Genomic DNA, 16,538 nt, shown 5'->3' with positions numbered 1-16,538 from the left:
ATCCCAGCCAGTGAACACTGTGATAATCCCAGCCAGTGAACACTGTGATAATCCCAGCCAGTGAACACTGTGATAATCCCAGCCAGTGAACACTGTGATAATCCCAGCCAGCACTGTGATAATCCCAACCAGTGAACACTGTGATAATCCCAGCCAGTGAACACTGTGATAATCCCAGCACTTGGAGACAGAGGAGAAGAAGGAACATAATCTATTACAACAAGGCTCGAGGTGCTTAAGGAAGCCCAAACTAATAGAGAGAATCTATTACAACCTTGGCATATGTTAAAGCACTTTATATCCGATGAAATACATCTGTTGTACTGTAGTAACTCTGCAGCAAGACTTCAACACAGTTAGTGATAATGATCACATACGTTATATTTTATGATATTGTTTGAGGGATAAATATTAGCCGGGGCACTGGGGGTTCATCTTCGAGGAATACCATAGGAACATTTCTGTCCACTTGAGCAGGTGAAAGTCTTATCTGAAGCACACCGCCTCCACAATCAGTAAGACTGGCAAACGGGATGATGCGCTCAAATCTCCAGACGACATGTAAACAATTTTCTTCCAATAATAAGGGACAAATGTTTTGTAGCTTCTGTGGTTTCACTGCAGATCCCAGAGGGAGAAGGCCAGAGGGAGGGAACTATTGCCGGCTCTGCATCCAGGCATCCCCAGCAGTGACTGTGGGCATGATGGTAAAACAGGGGGAGGCTTGGGAGAAACTGCCCTGTGGGGCTGGCCCTCACAGCTATGGGGCTCAGTGCTGCACCCTGGCAGCACCAGCAATGCCCACCCCATCACCAGCACCCACCCCATCACCCACCCACCCCATCACCAGCACCCACCCCACCCCATCACCAGCACCCAGCCCACTCCATCACCAGCACCCACCCCATCACCAACACCCACCCCATCACCAGCACCCACCCACCCCATCACCAGCACCCACCCCACCCCATCACCAGCACCCACCCCATTACCAGCACCCACCCCACCCCAGCACCCACCCCATCACCAGCACCCACCCCACCCCATCACCAGCACCCACCCCATCACCAGCACCCACCCCATCACCAGCATCCACCCCACCCCAGCACCCACCCCACCCCATCAGCGGTCTCTCACAATGGACAGCTGTCACTGTAAGGCACGAAGGCAGGAGACGTGGGCTGAGCTGAGTGCCAATAACTGCAGGACATTCCGATCCAGTACAATTAGTGTTTGTGGAAGCGGGGCCAGAACTCACTTGTGAAATATGTAAGTCAATCACTGCGGACTCTGGAGTCGAGAGGTTTAACACAGCTCATATTTAGTCAACGGAATCAATCAGGATATTTACTATAGAACTGAAAACTATTTTCAGAAATTGATTTTGGCAATAAAACTCAACAAGTCACGCCTAAAAAAATACAAAGTGACCTCTAAACTGCCTCAATGATTGTAACCGCAGAAGGTGGCAAAGGATGAGTTGTGTAGAAAGGAACTGCAGATGCTGGTTTACACCAAAGATATGCACAAAGTGATGGAGTAAGTCAGTGGGTCAGGCAGCATCTCTGGAGAAAAGGGATGGGTGACGTTTCAGGTCAGGAACCTTCTTCAGACTGAGAGTCAAGGGAGAGGGAAACGAGAGATATGGAAGTGTGAGGGATCAAAGAGGATGCAGTTGAAGGAACATGTAGAATAGATCGCTGTTAGCTAGGGGAAGCTGACAGCAAAGCAAAACAGAGATAAAATGTCATCGGGGACAGTCAGACTGGTCGGAGAACTAGGAATGGGGGGATGGAGAGAGAGGAAAAGCAAGGGTTACTTGAAGTTAGAGAAGTCAATGTTCATACCGCTGGGGTGTAAGCTACCCAAGCAAAATATGAGGTGCTGTTCCTTCAATTTGTGCGTGGCCTCACTCTGACAATGGATGAGGCACAGAACAGAAAGGTCAGTGTGGGAATGGGAGGGGGAGTTAAAGTGTTGAGCAACCGGGAGATCAGGTAGGTTTAGGCAGACGATCGCCGAGCCTGCGCTTGGTCTTGCTGATATACATGTGTCCACACCTGGAACAGCGCATACAGTAGATGAGGTTGGAAGGGGTGCAAGTGAACCTCTGCCTCATTTTAAAGGACTGTCGGGGTCCTTGGACGGAGTTGAGGGAGGAGGTATAGGGACAGGTGTTGCATCTCCTGCGGTTGCAGGGGAAGGTACCTGGGGAGAGGGTGGTCTGGGTTGGAAGGGATGAGTTAAGCAGGGAGTTGCGGAGACTCATGCACTGTCACAGTGCAGCAGCTACGTTGCTTTAGTCGTCCAGCCCAGGTTCAATTCCCAGCCATTGCTGCTGCTTCTAGTACCGTGCATCATCGTTCACCCTCCCTAGAACTGGGAGAGAGCACTAATGCAGAACCTTCACATGTTTCACTCACAATGTCCTGCAGACATGCAAGGAAAGAGCCGCTGCCCACAGACGTGCCAGTGACAGAATCCTGGCTTTGTGTTTGCTCACAGCCCAGTGTGAGAATAGATCAGAAACAGCCTGTGGAATATCAGGCATGTCCTCCGTTCCTGTCCGTCTGCACCTGACATCTGCACGCAAACTAAACATCAACGCACACACAGTTAGAGCAGCAGCTATTTCATGCATGTTTGGTTTAGTTTAGTTTAGTTTAGATTAGTTTAGTTTAGCACGGTGGTGTAGCGGTAGACTTGCTGCCTTACAGCGCCAGAGACCCGGGTTCCATCCTGACAGCAGGTGCTGTCTGTACAGAGCTTGTTCATTCTCCCCGTGACCTGCGTGGGTTTTCTCCGGGATCTCCGGTTTCCTCTCACACTCCATCGACGTACAGGTTTGTAGGCTTGGTAAAATAGTAAATTGTCACCATTGAGTGTAGGATAGTGTTAGTGTTGCGAGATGGTGGCTGGAGATTGGGTAAAGGGGGATAATGTGGCAGGATAATGATGTCAGGGCCTCAGGGGATCAGAGGGTGAGGTCTGTTTTGAGGGCCAAAGATCAGGGGCCTGTACAGATTGGAGAGGGCACTGAGGAGTAGAAGGTAGGTACGAGACTGACTTCAGTGGGCTCCAGTGTGGCACCGTGAAGACCCCAACAATGGCCACTCCCAGCACAGCATGGACTGTTTCCCAGCAATACTCTGAAAGGTCAGTTGCCCAGGGAACTGCACGGTTGATGCAAGAGGCAATAGACCCACCTACCTCATCCAGGACAGGAAGCACACAGCTGAACTTCTGGAGTGACATAAACCCTCCAGCTAACGTGGCCCCCCTGTTTCTCTCCATGATGTGTCCCTTCACATTCACATTACCCTGGAATACACAGCTCCTGCTGCAGAGTGTCTGTTTTAGCCAATCTTTCTTCTCTGGACCCTTCCCCCTCGCAAGTAACCTGTCAGCTCCAATCCAGGGCCCTGGGGAGAGTGGCTCCTGTGGACCATGAATGCCTGAGCCCCGTGACTCCGTGAACGTGGCTGGGAATGTGCCCCACCTCCTGCACCAAAGGCATCTTCACATCAGGTAAACACGTCAAGAATGTTAGCCACCTGGAGCTCTTCAATTAAAGGCATCAGCTAATTTCACGCGTCACCTCTTCACGGTCCATGCATTCATTGAGACCAGAAGCTGGGCGGGCGGGGAAGAGGCTTCCAGGTGCTTTTGTGCAACAATTAGTGATAGAGTTATACAGCTGACCAAGACCTTCCCTGTGTAGGAAGGAACTGCAGATACTGGTTTAAACCGAAGATCGATGCAAAAAGATGGAGTAACTCAGCGGGGTAGACAGCATCTCTGGAGAAAAGAAATTGGTGGCTTTCCGCATCAAGACCCCCCTTCTTTGAATTTATACCTCTAAACAATTTCTATGCATGTACTTGTCCAAAGTCTTTTAAACATTGTTATTGTACCCACTTCTAAATCTTCCTCAGGCACCTCGGTCCATATACACCCTCTTTTTCCACCCTCTGTGCAAAAACGTTGCCCTCAACTTCCCGTTTAAACCTTTCCCCTCTCACCTTAAACCTGTGCTTCTAGTGTTAGACGCCTCTATCCTGGGATAACGACTGTGGCCATTCACCTGTAAGGTCACCCCTCACCTTGCTAGGCTCCCGCGCTACGGTGCAAATGTTGCGCTGCAGCAGGGCCACGTGCAACCATGCATGCAAATCGCATTTACAGCACCCACCAAAGCAATGCACAAGGGCGCCATCAAAACAACTCGGCAAAGGTAACAGGGAGAGAAATTAATACAGCGCATCAAAGTCTCGGCCACAGGGAGGTTTAAAAGGAGCATCTAAAAGTGGAAAGGCAGGTGAAGAGAGAATTCCAGACATTAGGATCAAGGCAATTGAATGCACACAAGCTAAAGGATGGAGTGAGAACCATTGTGGATGTGCAGCAGGCCAGAAATGAAGGTTTGCTCGCACACTGGTTGAGGATTTGCGTGGGACTGGAGTCATAGTCATAGAGTCATAGAGTCATGCAGCGTGGAAACAGGCCCTTCAGCCCAACTTCCCCACACTGACCAACATGTCCCATCTACACTAGTCCCACTTGCCAGTGTTTGGCCCATGTCCCTCTAAACCTGTCCCATCCATGTACCTGTCCAAATGTTTGTTAAACATGTGAAAGTGCCTGCTTCAACTACCTCCTCTGGCAGCTCGTTCCATGCACCCACCACCCTCTGTGTGCATAAGTTACCCCTCAGATACCTATTAAATATTTCCTCCCCTCGCCTTAAACCTATGTCCTCTGGTTCTCAATTCCCCAACTCTGGGAAAGAGACTGTGCATCTACCCAATCTATTCCTCTCATAATTTTATACAACTTTATAAGATCACCCCTCATCCTCCTGTGCTGCAAGGAATAGAGACCCAGCCTACTCAACCTCTCCCTGTAGCTCACACCCTCTAGTCCTGGCAACATCCTCGTAAATCTTCTCTAAACCCTTTCCAGCTTGTCAACATCTTCCCTATAACATGGTGCCCAGAAATGAACACTATATTCTAAATGTGGCCTCACCACGTTGTATACAACTGCAACAGGACCTCCCAACTTCCATACTCAAGGAGTGGAGGAGCTGACAGAGTTGTTACTATTTTGGGAAGTGGAGGACTGGACGAGAAATCACACCTTCTACCCCGACGTGGGGCATGTTGGTCAGTGTGGGCAAGTTGGGCCGAATGGCCTATCTCCACGCGGTATCACTCTGTGACTCTAACCACACAGAGGAGCATATCATTAGTGCTCTGAAACTGCAGGGCTGACACCAACCGCCTTACAATGGCACTGTTTGCCAACATTTCATTTCAATGCCTCTGTTCTCTGTTTAAACAACTGTTGTAATAAACTGTTTAAACAACTGTTGTAAATAAACTCTGGCCTCATTATGCTGGGATTATTTTCTTTTTCAGCAAAGCACCTCAGGTGCAGTCAGACATGCGAGGGGGGGTGAGGGGGGGTGGGGGCGGGGGATGGGTGCCGAGAGTGGCCTCAGAGGCAGCTTGCAGCCAACAACAACAACTTGCCTGCTTCCACTTCAACATCCAGGGCCTGATCAGATATATCTGAGGACATTGCGGGAAACTAGAGAGGAAATTGCGGGAGCCCTGGCTGAAATTTACGAGTCGTCCTTAAATACAGGAGAGGTGCCGGAAGACTGGAGGGTGCCTCTTTTCAAGAAGGGCTGCAGGGAAAATTCTGGGAACTATAGGCCGGTGAGCTTAACATCTTTAGTTGGTAAGTTACTAGAGAGTATTCTGAGGGATGAGTTATACAGGCATTTGGATGGGCAAGGGCTGATTAGGGACAGTCAGCATGGGTTTGTACATGGGAGGTCGTGTCTCACAAATCTGATTGATTTTTTTGAAAACGTAAGCAAGAAGGTTGATGAGGGCAGTGCTGTCGATGTTGTGTACGTGGACTTCAACAAGGCATTCCACATGGTAGACTGCTCTGGAAGGTTAGATCTCATGGGATCCAAGGAGAGATAGCTGAATGGATAGCAAATTGGCTCCATGGAAGGAAGCAGAGGGTAATGGTGGAAGGTTGCTTCTCAGACTGGAGGCCTGTGACTAGTGGTGTGCCTCAGGGTTCAGTGCTGGGCCCGTTACTGTTTGTCATCTACATCAATGATTTGGATGAGACCATGCAGGGCAGGATTAGCAAGTTTGCTGATGATACAAAAGTGGATGGTTTTGCAGATAGTGAAGATGGTTGTGAAAGATTGCAGCAGGATCTGGATCGATTGGCCAGGTGGGCGGAGGAATGGTTGATGGAATTTAATACAGAGAAGTGTGAGGTGTTGCATTTTGGGACGTTGAACAAGGGCAGGACCTACACAGTAAATGGTAGGCCTCTGGGTAGTGTTGTGGAGCAGAGGGATCTAGGAGTGCAGGTGCATGGTTCCTTGAAGGTCTAGTCGCAGATAGATAAAATGGTCAAAAAGCCTTTTGGCTCTTTGGCCATCATCAATCAGAGTATTGAGTATAGAAGTTGGGAGGTCAAGTTGCAGTTGTACAGGACATTGGTGAGACCGCATTTAGAATATCGTGTTCAGTTCTGGGCACCATGTTATAGGAAAGATATTGTCAAGCTTGAAAGGGTCCGGAAAAGATTTACGAGGATGTTGCCAGGACTAGAGGGTGTGAGCTACAGGAAGAGGTTGAATAGGCTGGGTCTCTATTCCATGGAGCGCAGGAGGATGAGGGGTGATCTTATAGAGGTGTACAAAATCATGAGTGGAGTAGATCAGATAGACACACAGAGTCTTTTGCCCAGAGTAGGGGAATCAAGGATCAGAGGGCATAGGTTCAAGGTGAAGGGGAAATGATTTAATAGGAATCCGAGGGGTAACTTTTTCACACAGAGGGTGGTGAGTGCATGGAACATGCTGCCAGAGGAAGTAGTTGAGGCCGGGACAATCCCATCATTTAAGAAACAGTTGGACAGGTACATGGATAGGACAGGTTTGGAGAGTTATGGACCAAGTGCAGGCAGGTTGGACTAGTGTAGCTGGGACAGGTTGGCCGGTGTGCGTGAGTTGGGCCGAAGGGCCTGTTTCCCACTGTATCACTCTATGACTATGAAGGGCCTGTTTCCCACTGTATCACTCTATGACTCTATCCCATGTCCATCCCAACTGGACGGTCCAGGTAAAGGGCTGACCACCAATAACTCAAGCCACATGCACACCGTACACATGGTACACATCGATGCATTTTAACACAAATCAATGCAGATCAGTTTTACACTGGGATTGCCACACAAAGCAGCTACACAAAGGCTGCACAAACCACAGGTGTCAGTACACACACCACTGCCTAACTGGAGTAGTGTGTACATCAGCCTCACACAAAAACACAGTTGCTTCACATTGTAGAGAGTCATAGAGTGACACAGTGTGGGAACAGGCCCTTCTGGCTAACTTGCCAACACGGGCCAACAATGTCCCATCTGCATGAGTCCCAACTGCCTGCGTTCAGCCCATATCCCTCCAAACATGTCCTATCTAACTGTACTTGTCTAACTGTTTCTTAAACATTGCCATAGTCCCAGCCTCAACGACCTCCTCTGGCAGCTTGTTCAATACACCCACCACCATTTGTGTGAAAGTTACCCTTCACGTTCCGAGTACATCTTTCCCCTTCATCTTTAACCTATGTCCTCTGGGCCTCGATTCCCCTACTCTGGGCACCAGAGATTAAATACACACAGCCATTTCACACCTGGATTGCTACACACAACTGTATCTGTACAGGACTGATAACCACTCTATCCAAAATGATTTAGAGCTGGTGGAGCTGCTGCTTCACAGCACCAGGGGCCCAGAATCAATGCTGACCTTGGGCACTGTCTGTGTGGAGCTTGCACGTTCTCCCTGTGACTGCGTGGGCTTTCTCTGGGTGCTCCGGTTTGTAGCGTGTTTGTAAATGAGGGCACTCACCAGCTTCACTCTGCATGGACACAAATACTATCCACACACTGGGATCATTATCTACATAGGCTTCACACCAGATCTGATGCACACACCTTCACTCTAGTACCGATATACAGTACACTCCAACTCTGCACACACTCTGTCTTCACACAGCCCTGTTTACTCACTCACACGAGGATCGATACACACCAGACTCACAATAGGATTCATGACGTACGAAAACTTAGCAACTTGCTTCACAGCAGGGAAGTTACAGAAACCAGAATCATGACCGACATCAGGTCAGTCTTCTCACACGGATTCATTCACACACTGGCTTCACAACAGGATCAATATATGTTGTGGAGAAAAAGACAGTGATGGCTGATAGCTAGTAAATAGGGATGTGGATTGTGCTGATACACTGACAGGGAACTGCAGACAATCCAGCCATCACCACACCCAGGTTCCAGCGGCTTCATTGACGATGTTGTAGTATGCACCCATCCTTGTGACAGAAACATGGACCTGCTGACAACTAAGTTAGACTTGTGGGTCATCATTTTATTCGGAAATCAAGACCTAGCTTGTTATCTAATTAAGTCTTTCCGTAACCTCCATCTGTGATCAAGACCTAGTTTTACTGTTAGTCAAGTTTCTGTGTACTCTTGTAAGCTGAGAATGTAAAAGCTGTACCAAAGTTGCGCTCGGGAGATCAGCATTGATTGCTCTCCTGGTGCACACCAGTTTTAATAAATCGCCCGGCACTTTGAGCACCAACGTGTGGCCTTTCCATTTGCTCCTACGATGTACAATTCCAGTTTCACACCAGGATTGATCAACACAATTACTTTGATATTAAGGTGTTTTCACCATGGGATTGATATGTAACCTGGTTTCATGATGTGATAGTTTAGATTTGTTTAGTTTAGTTTAGTTTAGTTTAGAGATACAGCACAGAAGCAGGCCCTTCAGCCCACCAAGTCCGCACCAACCAGCGATCCCCACACACTTGTACTATCCTCACACACATTTGGGGCAATTTACAATTATACTAAGCCAATTAGCCAACAAATCTTTGGAGTGTGGGGGGAAATCGGAGCACCCGGAGAAAACCCACATGGGTTGCGGGGAGAACGTACAAACTCCGTACGGACAGCACCCGTGGTCAGGATCGAACCGGGGTCTCTGTTGCTCAAATGTTTAGAGCAGTGCTGGGCCACACAACCTTCCAATTCAGAAACAAGAGCAGCACCCACTGTGTGATTCTTTGTTGAAGATATTTAGTTTAAAGATACAGAGCAAAAACAAGTCCTTCGGCTCACCTAGTCCATGCCGACCAGTGATCCCCGCACATTAACACTATCCTACACACACTAGGGACAATTTATAATTATACCAAGCCAATTAACCTACAAACTTGTATGTCTTTGGAGTGTGGGTGGAAACTGCATATCTCGGAGAAAAACCATGCGGTCACAGGGAGAACGTACAAACTCCGTACAGACAGCAGCTGTAGTCGGGACTGAACTCAGGTCTCTGTTGCTGCAAGCGCTGTAAGGCAGCAACTCTACCACTGCGCCACCGTGCCGCACAGTTTACCACCAATCCCAGACACTACAATGCTTTGAAAGCTCTGTGCTTACTGTTACAATTCATGGCTCTTGGTTTAAGTTTTAGTATCAACATGAGTGGTGGTTCTTTGTTTGCAAATATGCTGTGAACTTGGACAGACATAAAGTGCTGGAGTTACTCAGTGGATCAGACAGCATCTCTGGAGAGAAAGAATAGGTAATGTCTCGGGTCAGAACCCTTTAAATTGTGAACTTGGTTTCTTTTTCTCATCTTTCTGGAAAGATATCTAACAGTTAAGTTCTGACGGGGGGGGGGGGGAGGGGTGTAGAGTGTTGTCATCTGTAGACATAAGGAACTGCAGATGCTGGTTTACCAAAAAAAGATATAAAACTCTGGAGTAAGTCAGCAGGCCAGGCAGCTTCTCTGGAGAACATGGATAGGTTTTGGGTCTGGACTCTCCTTCTGGCTTTGGTAGTCATCTATTCTGTTCCAGAGCTCCAAGCAACTTTGCGACTGGTTTTTGGTCCTGTTGTGTTTGAGCTGGCGTGGACTCAGGCTGTTCCTGCATCTTCTCTAGTTTACCCGAGATCTTCTACGACATATTGGTTCTTGAGCACAGGAGGATGAGGGGTGATCTCATAGAAAATTATGAGGGGAATAGATAAGGTAAATGCACAAAGAATTTTACCTAGCAAAGGGGAACCAAGAACCAGAGGACATGGGTTTAAGGTGAGATGGGAATATGGGAACATAGTACATGGGAGAGGCAACTTCTTCACTTTGGGCATATCAAACTTTGAGTGAATTGAATGAGTTGCCAGAGGAGGTAGTTGAGGCAGGTACCATAACAACATTTGGAAAAGAACATTTGATAAGAAAGATTTAGAGGAATATCGGACACAGGCAGGTAAATGGGACTATCTAAGATAGGGCCTCGTGGTCGGCATGGGTGAGTTGGGCTGAATGGCCTGCTTCCATGCTCCTGCAACTCTGTGACTATTTCAGATCAGCATTCTGGAAAGAAACAGGTGTTGTAAATTGGTGTGCTGCATAATTCAGTCATCTAGGATGGCGCAGGATAGTTGGGCCGAAGGGTCTGTTCCCGTTCTGTATGACTTCATGGCTACTGACAAGATCAAAAGCTAACTGCTGGAGGAACTCCAAGTCAAACAGCATCTGTGGATGCAAAGCTGGGGTCAGGACCCTGCATCTGTGAGTCTTAATCTGAAACAGCCACCATCTGTTTGGCCCCACAGATGCAGCTTGACACGATGAGTTCTCCTTGCAGTTTGTTTTATTTTGGTTTCTCAAAAGCTGCTGCCTTACAGAACCAGACACCCGGGTTCGATCCTGACTAGGGGTGCTGCCTGCACGGAGTTTGTACGTTCTCCCCGTGACCTGCGTGGGTTTTCTCCTGGATCTCCCACACTCCAAAGACGTACAGGTTTGTAGGTTAACCGGCTTGGTATAATTGTAAATTGTCCCAGTGTGTGTAGATAGTGTTAGTGTGCGGGGATCACTGGTTGACACGGATCCGGTGGGCCGAAGGGCCTGTTTCCGCACAGTATCTCTAAACTAAACTAAACTAAACGCAAATACTAAACTAATGACAGGATCGTCTGAAACAGTGCCGAAGCATGATTAAGATTCAAAGTTACCTTTGGCCCACATTCAGATCTCAATAGGCTTATTCCAGTGTATTGTTAGTATATTAAAACCTTGTGCATTTATTCATTGCCGGTTGTATCTTCCAGGCATTTCTGCTTCAGTCACAACCATTTCTATCGCTTACACAATTGAGCTCAATACCAGAGACAAGGGGGCAGCACTGTTTGCTAGTTCTGTAGCCACTAGCCCTCAGTATGTGACAGGCAAGAGTGATTAGAGTCAGGAAATTCCTTTCTGTGAGTGACCACAATTGTATTCAGCACAGCTTCTGTCAGAGTTAGCAGTGATAAATGAGGGAACCTGGACAACCTTCCCAGCCAGCCCTGGCAAAGAGGACGTGAGCATTATGTTTATGTTGCAATAAACAAAGTACACATTCAGAATTAATGTCGCCATTCAGCTACTGAACTACAATAACAGAATCATTTGAACAATACCAGGAGTTTCAAATGTTTTCAAATGGGGCACGCAGAAAAAGATACACAGAACATTCGAACACAGGGCCCAGCCACCCTGTCAGGCTAAATGATCCGTGCTGGTTCACCATCGAGCTGCTCGCACTACACCACATCACACCTTACCTGTACACGGGGACAGTAGCGGCAGAGTTGCTGCCTCACAGCGCCAGAGACACGGGCTCCATAATGACTACGGGTGCTGCCTGTGTGGAGTTTGTACATTCTCCCCGTGACCACGTGCGTTCTCTCCGGGTGCTCCGGTTTCCTCACACACTCCAAAGACATACTGATTTGTCAGTTAATTAGCTTGGTATAATTGTAAATCATCCCCAGTGTGTGTAGGATAGTGTAAGTGTGCGGGGATTGCTGGCTGTCGTGGACCCGGTGGGCCGAAGGGCCTGTTTCCGTGCTGTATCTCTAAACTAAACCCTTCCTTCACGAGGTGGGACCACACTCCCAATGTTCTGGAGGAGGTTCCCTTGCTGGGATCATGGTCAAAGCGGTTGGGATACACAAGGAAAACCTTCCTCTCACCCAAACTGAGGGAGGCCTTGCTCCAGCACATCTAAAGCTGGATCACAGGGGGGAATGGGAACAAGAGGCATCATGGAAAGCCCCATGAAGGGCTGGAGGCACGACCACAAACAGCAGCTCCAGTGGGAGGACGCTGGAGCATCTCAGTTAACAGCCAGCCAGAGTTTATTCGCTGCAGGAAGGAACTGCAGATGCTGGTTTACACTGAAGACAGACACAAAATGCTGGAGTAACTCAGCGGGTCAGGCAGCATCTCTGGAGAGAAGGAATAGTTGATGTTTTGGGTCGAGACCCCAGTCTGAAGAAGGGTCTCGACCTGAAAAGTCACCTATTCCTTTTGTCCAGAGATGGTGCCTGACCCGCTGAGTTACTCCAACATTTTGTGCCCATCAGAGTTTATTAAGGTTTGTGATGTGAAGCAGGGGAAATGGACATGAGGAGCGATGGGGTGAAGAAATGCTCACGGAAGAGGATGGGGTGAATGGAATGCCAGAAAGCTGCTGTGCAAGGAGAGCAAAAGGAGAAGACATGGATAGTAGAATACCGAGATCAGAGAGTAAAACACCAGACAAATCGGCACGAGGGGAGATTGGACTGGTCACTGTGGGGTCTGGTGGATGACTGGGATTAGGGACTGTGATTCGGAGATTGGGAAGAGGTGATGGAGTGTCTGATGGATAGTCCAAGCTGGGCAATCATTCATACGGATAAAAGCAGGGAACCCACACCTCCAGATTCAGGGACAGTTTCTTCCCAGCTGTCTTCAGGTAACTGAACCATCCCACCAACAACTAGAGAGCAGTCCTGAGTTACTGCCTTCCTCATTGGAGACCCTCGGGCTACCTTTAATCAAACTTTACTGGACTTTATCTTACACTGTGGATGGTCTATTGTAATCATGTATCGTCTTTCCGCTGTCTGGTGAGCACACAATAAAAAGCTTTCTGCTGTAATTCGGTACACGTGACGATAAACTAAACGAAGGGCAATCCAGTCAGAGTGGCACTGAGTGGTGGCAAGGAGGGTGGGAGTAGCCAGGAAGGTGCTGGGATTACTGGTGGGCAAAAGCATTGGCAGTGCCCGGTCTCCACAGGGCAGGGCAGGGCTTCCCTGCCACCCCAGAACCCCACAGACCCACCAGTGGCAGTGGGCAGAGTGTGGCGGAGGAACTGCAGGTGCTGGTTTATACTGAAGATAGACACAAAATGCTGGAGTAACTCAGCGGGACAGGCAGCATCTCTGGAGAGAAGGAATGGGTGACCACTCCAGCATTTTGTGTCCATGCAGTGTCCATGCATTTTGTGTCCATGCAGTGTCCATGCATTTTGTGTCCATGCAGTGTCGGTGGTCAGTTGTCAATACTCACCGAGGCAGGTGCGCCTATCAGTGTGGAGGCGGAAGCCTGGTTTACACTCACAGTAATGCGATGCCTGGGTATTTATGCATCTGTGTTGACAGCCTCCATTATGCACTTGGCACTCGTCCACATCTGCAGAGATCAGAGGGAGGAAAACATTTACTGTGGGCCAGGAGAACGAGAACTGGTCATTGTGTGTAGGAAAGAATGCCTCGAATGTTGGACAGGGCATGGTAGATACAATCTTGTAGCTGTGCCAAATCTATTCAAGTGCGAATAAGTGTTTGCACCAGTCAGAAATATAAGTAGTGTTCTGCATCCATGGCAGGCACTCAGTGCAAATCAGCATCAGCCACCAGTGCTCGATGTACATGTGGCAGCCGGGATAATGCCGGTGGGAGGCTGGCAGTCACGGCACATGCCAGACTGAGACACCACCGCACTGACTGCCCCATACATCGCCCATTCCTTCTCTCCAGAGATGCTGCCTGACCTGCTGAGTTACTCCAGCATTTTGTGATACCACACTGACTGTAATCCATTCACCTCTCTGCTCCTTCTCTCAAACTGCTCAGCACACATTCATCTGGGTGCAGAGATGTCTTTTAGTCTAGTCTAGTCTAGTCTAGTCTAGTCTAGTCTAGTCTAGTTTAGTTTAGTCTAGTCTAGTCTAGTCTAGTCTAGTCTAGTCTAGTCTAGTCTAGTTTAACTTAGTTTAGTTTAGAGACACAGTGTATAAACAGGACCTTCGGCCTACCGAGTTCACGCCGACCAGCGATCCCTGTACACTAGCATGATCCTAAACATAGAAACAATTTGCAATTTTTTTAACCAAAGCCAATTAACCTACACCCCTTTACGTCTTTGGAGTGTGGCAGGAAACTGGAGCACCTGGAGAAAACCCACGCGGTCACGGCGAGAACGTACAAACTCCAGACAGACAGCGCCCGTATTCATGGTCGAACCCGAGTCTCTAGCACTGTATGGCAGCAACTCTACCGCTGTGCCAAACCCAAGCTGGCAGAGAAACATTGGTGGGACTTGCAGCTCTTAAAACTCCTGCAGGAATTCAAAGCCAACACACACTCCCCAGCACACCCACACCCAACACACACTCCCCAACACACCCACACCCAACACACACTCCCCAGCACACCCACACCCAACACACACTCCCCAGCACACCCACACCCAACACACACTCCCCAGCACACCCACACCCAACACACCCACACCCAACACACACACCCCAGCACACCCACAGGTAACACACACTCCCCAGCACACCCACACCCAACACACACTCCCCAGCACACCCACACCCAACACACACTCCCCAACACACCCACACCCAACACACACTCCCCAGCACACCCACACCCAACACACACTCCCCAACACACCCACACCCAACACACACTCAACACACCCACACCCAACACACACTCCCCAACACACCCACACCCAACACACACTCCCCAACACACCCACACCCAACACACACACACCCCAGCACACCCACAGGTAACACACACTCCCCAGCACACCCACAGGTAACACACACTCCCCAGCACACCCACACCCAACACACCCACACCCATCACACACTCCCCAGCACACCCACACCCATCACACACTCCCCAGCACACCCACAGGAAGAGAACAGGGCCGAGGTGTCCACACACAAACATCTCGACCAAGGCCACCCTCCACCAGCTGAATGGCGAGAAGGCAAAAAGGAGGAGCAGAGCAGAAGACAAGGGTGGAAGAGGGTATGAATGTTGAGTTATGCTCAGGTTTAACCAGCGGGTCACCTGCAAACCCAAAACAACATTTATTACCCATACGTTCATGTTCATGTTCAAGGAGCAGTATTAGGCCATTCGGCCCATCGTGTCTACTCCGCCATTCAACCATGCATGATCTACTCCTCACAACCTCATTCTCCATCCTGCCGTCTCCATTAATTACTCAGGAGGCTTTAAGTGCTGGATGGTGTATTCCAGATGGTGGAGTCGGCTGTATTCCAGATCAGGATACGTGGAGGAGTTACAGAGAGAGGGGGGCTACAGTGGGGGGGGGGGGGATTGGGATGGGAGAGGGGGCAAGGTTTGGGATGGCAGTGCATGAGGGATTGGCATCTGCAGGGTTGGGTTGGTGCGTGGGATGTGTTGCAGTTAGGTGGGATGAGACCGGGATGTTCAGGCCAGGAGTCAGTTACCCTGGTAGTTGGAAGGGGGGGGGGGGGGGGTGGGGGTGTAGGCCGAGGTCTGGCTGGAGCTCTCCTCAGGGCTGGGGTTGTCCGGGTGGCAGGGGCTGGGCTGGAGATCATTAGGGTTATTGTGAGCTGGTGAGGGGAGAGAGTGGGGCTGCCACCTTGGCTCGAGGTTTCCCAACAGGTGACCTTCCACTGGCAGAGTCCCGGTGATGGGAAGGGATGACGGATATCGGGGGATAGTGGGTGGAGAATGGGACTGAGAGACAGATAGATCAGCCATGATTGAATGGTGGGGTGGACGATGGGCCGAATGGCCTAATGCTGCTTCTAGAACTTATGAACATATGAACAGTGAAACGAGATGCAGAGACACAGTCAAGGAATAATCTTCCGTAAGAATTGATATTTTATGGAAATTGAATGAAGTAGTTGACAAAAACATGATCCAATGACCTGCCTCCTCTACCTACAATAACAATAGAGCAGGGAGGAAGTTTTAATCTCCATCTAACCTGTGCAGTGCCACCCCAGCAGACACACAAAGCTGCACATGCTGCAACCTTGAGCAAAACAACACACAATGATGGAGTCACTCTCCAGTTTTAGGTCATTGACAACCCCCTCCCTCCCTTTTTCTCCCCTCTCTCTTCCATTCTTCAGAATGTCCCACCTGGATGTGTATCAATTTCTCACATTATCCCACCCTCCTTTTCACTTCTCCCTGTTCCCTTCCACCTTTCTCCCCCTCCAGCTTTACATGTCACTCCTCTTCTCTCCTTATCTCAGTCATTTGTCTCTTTCTCA

At 49.2% G+C, this 16,538-nt stretch overlaps 1 protein-coding gene across 1 annotated transcript in view; it reads right to left on the bottom strand.

The window, feature by feature from the left end:
* Positions 1 to 16,538, bottom strand: part of LOC144607921 (uncharacterized) — a 511,597-nt gene that overhangs the window by 171,011 nt on the left and 324,048 nt on the right. The window contains exon 6 of the mRNA XM_078425055.1: positions 13,526 to 13,648. Within this exon, the coding sequence (XP_078281181.1) occupies positions 13,526 to 13,648 (123 nt within the window). The remainder of the gene's footprint in view (positions 1 to 13,525; positions 13,649 to 16,538) is intronic.

This window comes from Rhinoraja longicauda, chromosome 30 (genome assembly GCF_053455715.1).
Source record: "Rhinoraja longicauda isolate Sanriku21f chromosome 30, sRhiLon1.1, whole genome shotgun sequence".
In the NCBI taxonomy this organism is placed as follows: Eukaryota; Metazoa; Chordata; class Chondrichthyes; order Rajiformes; family Arhynchobatidae; genus Rhinoraja; species Rhinoraja longicauda.
This window is presented reverse-complemented; position numbering and strand designations above follow the sequence as displayed.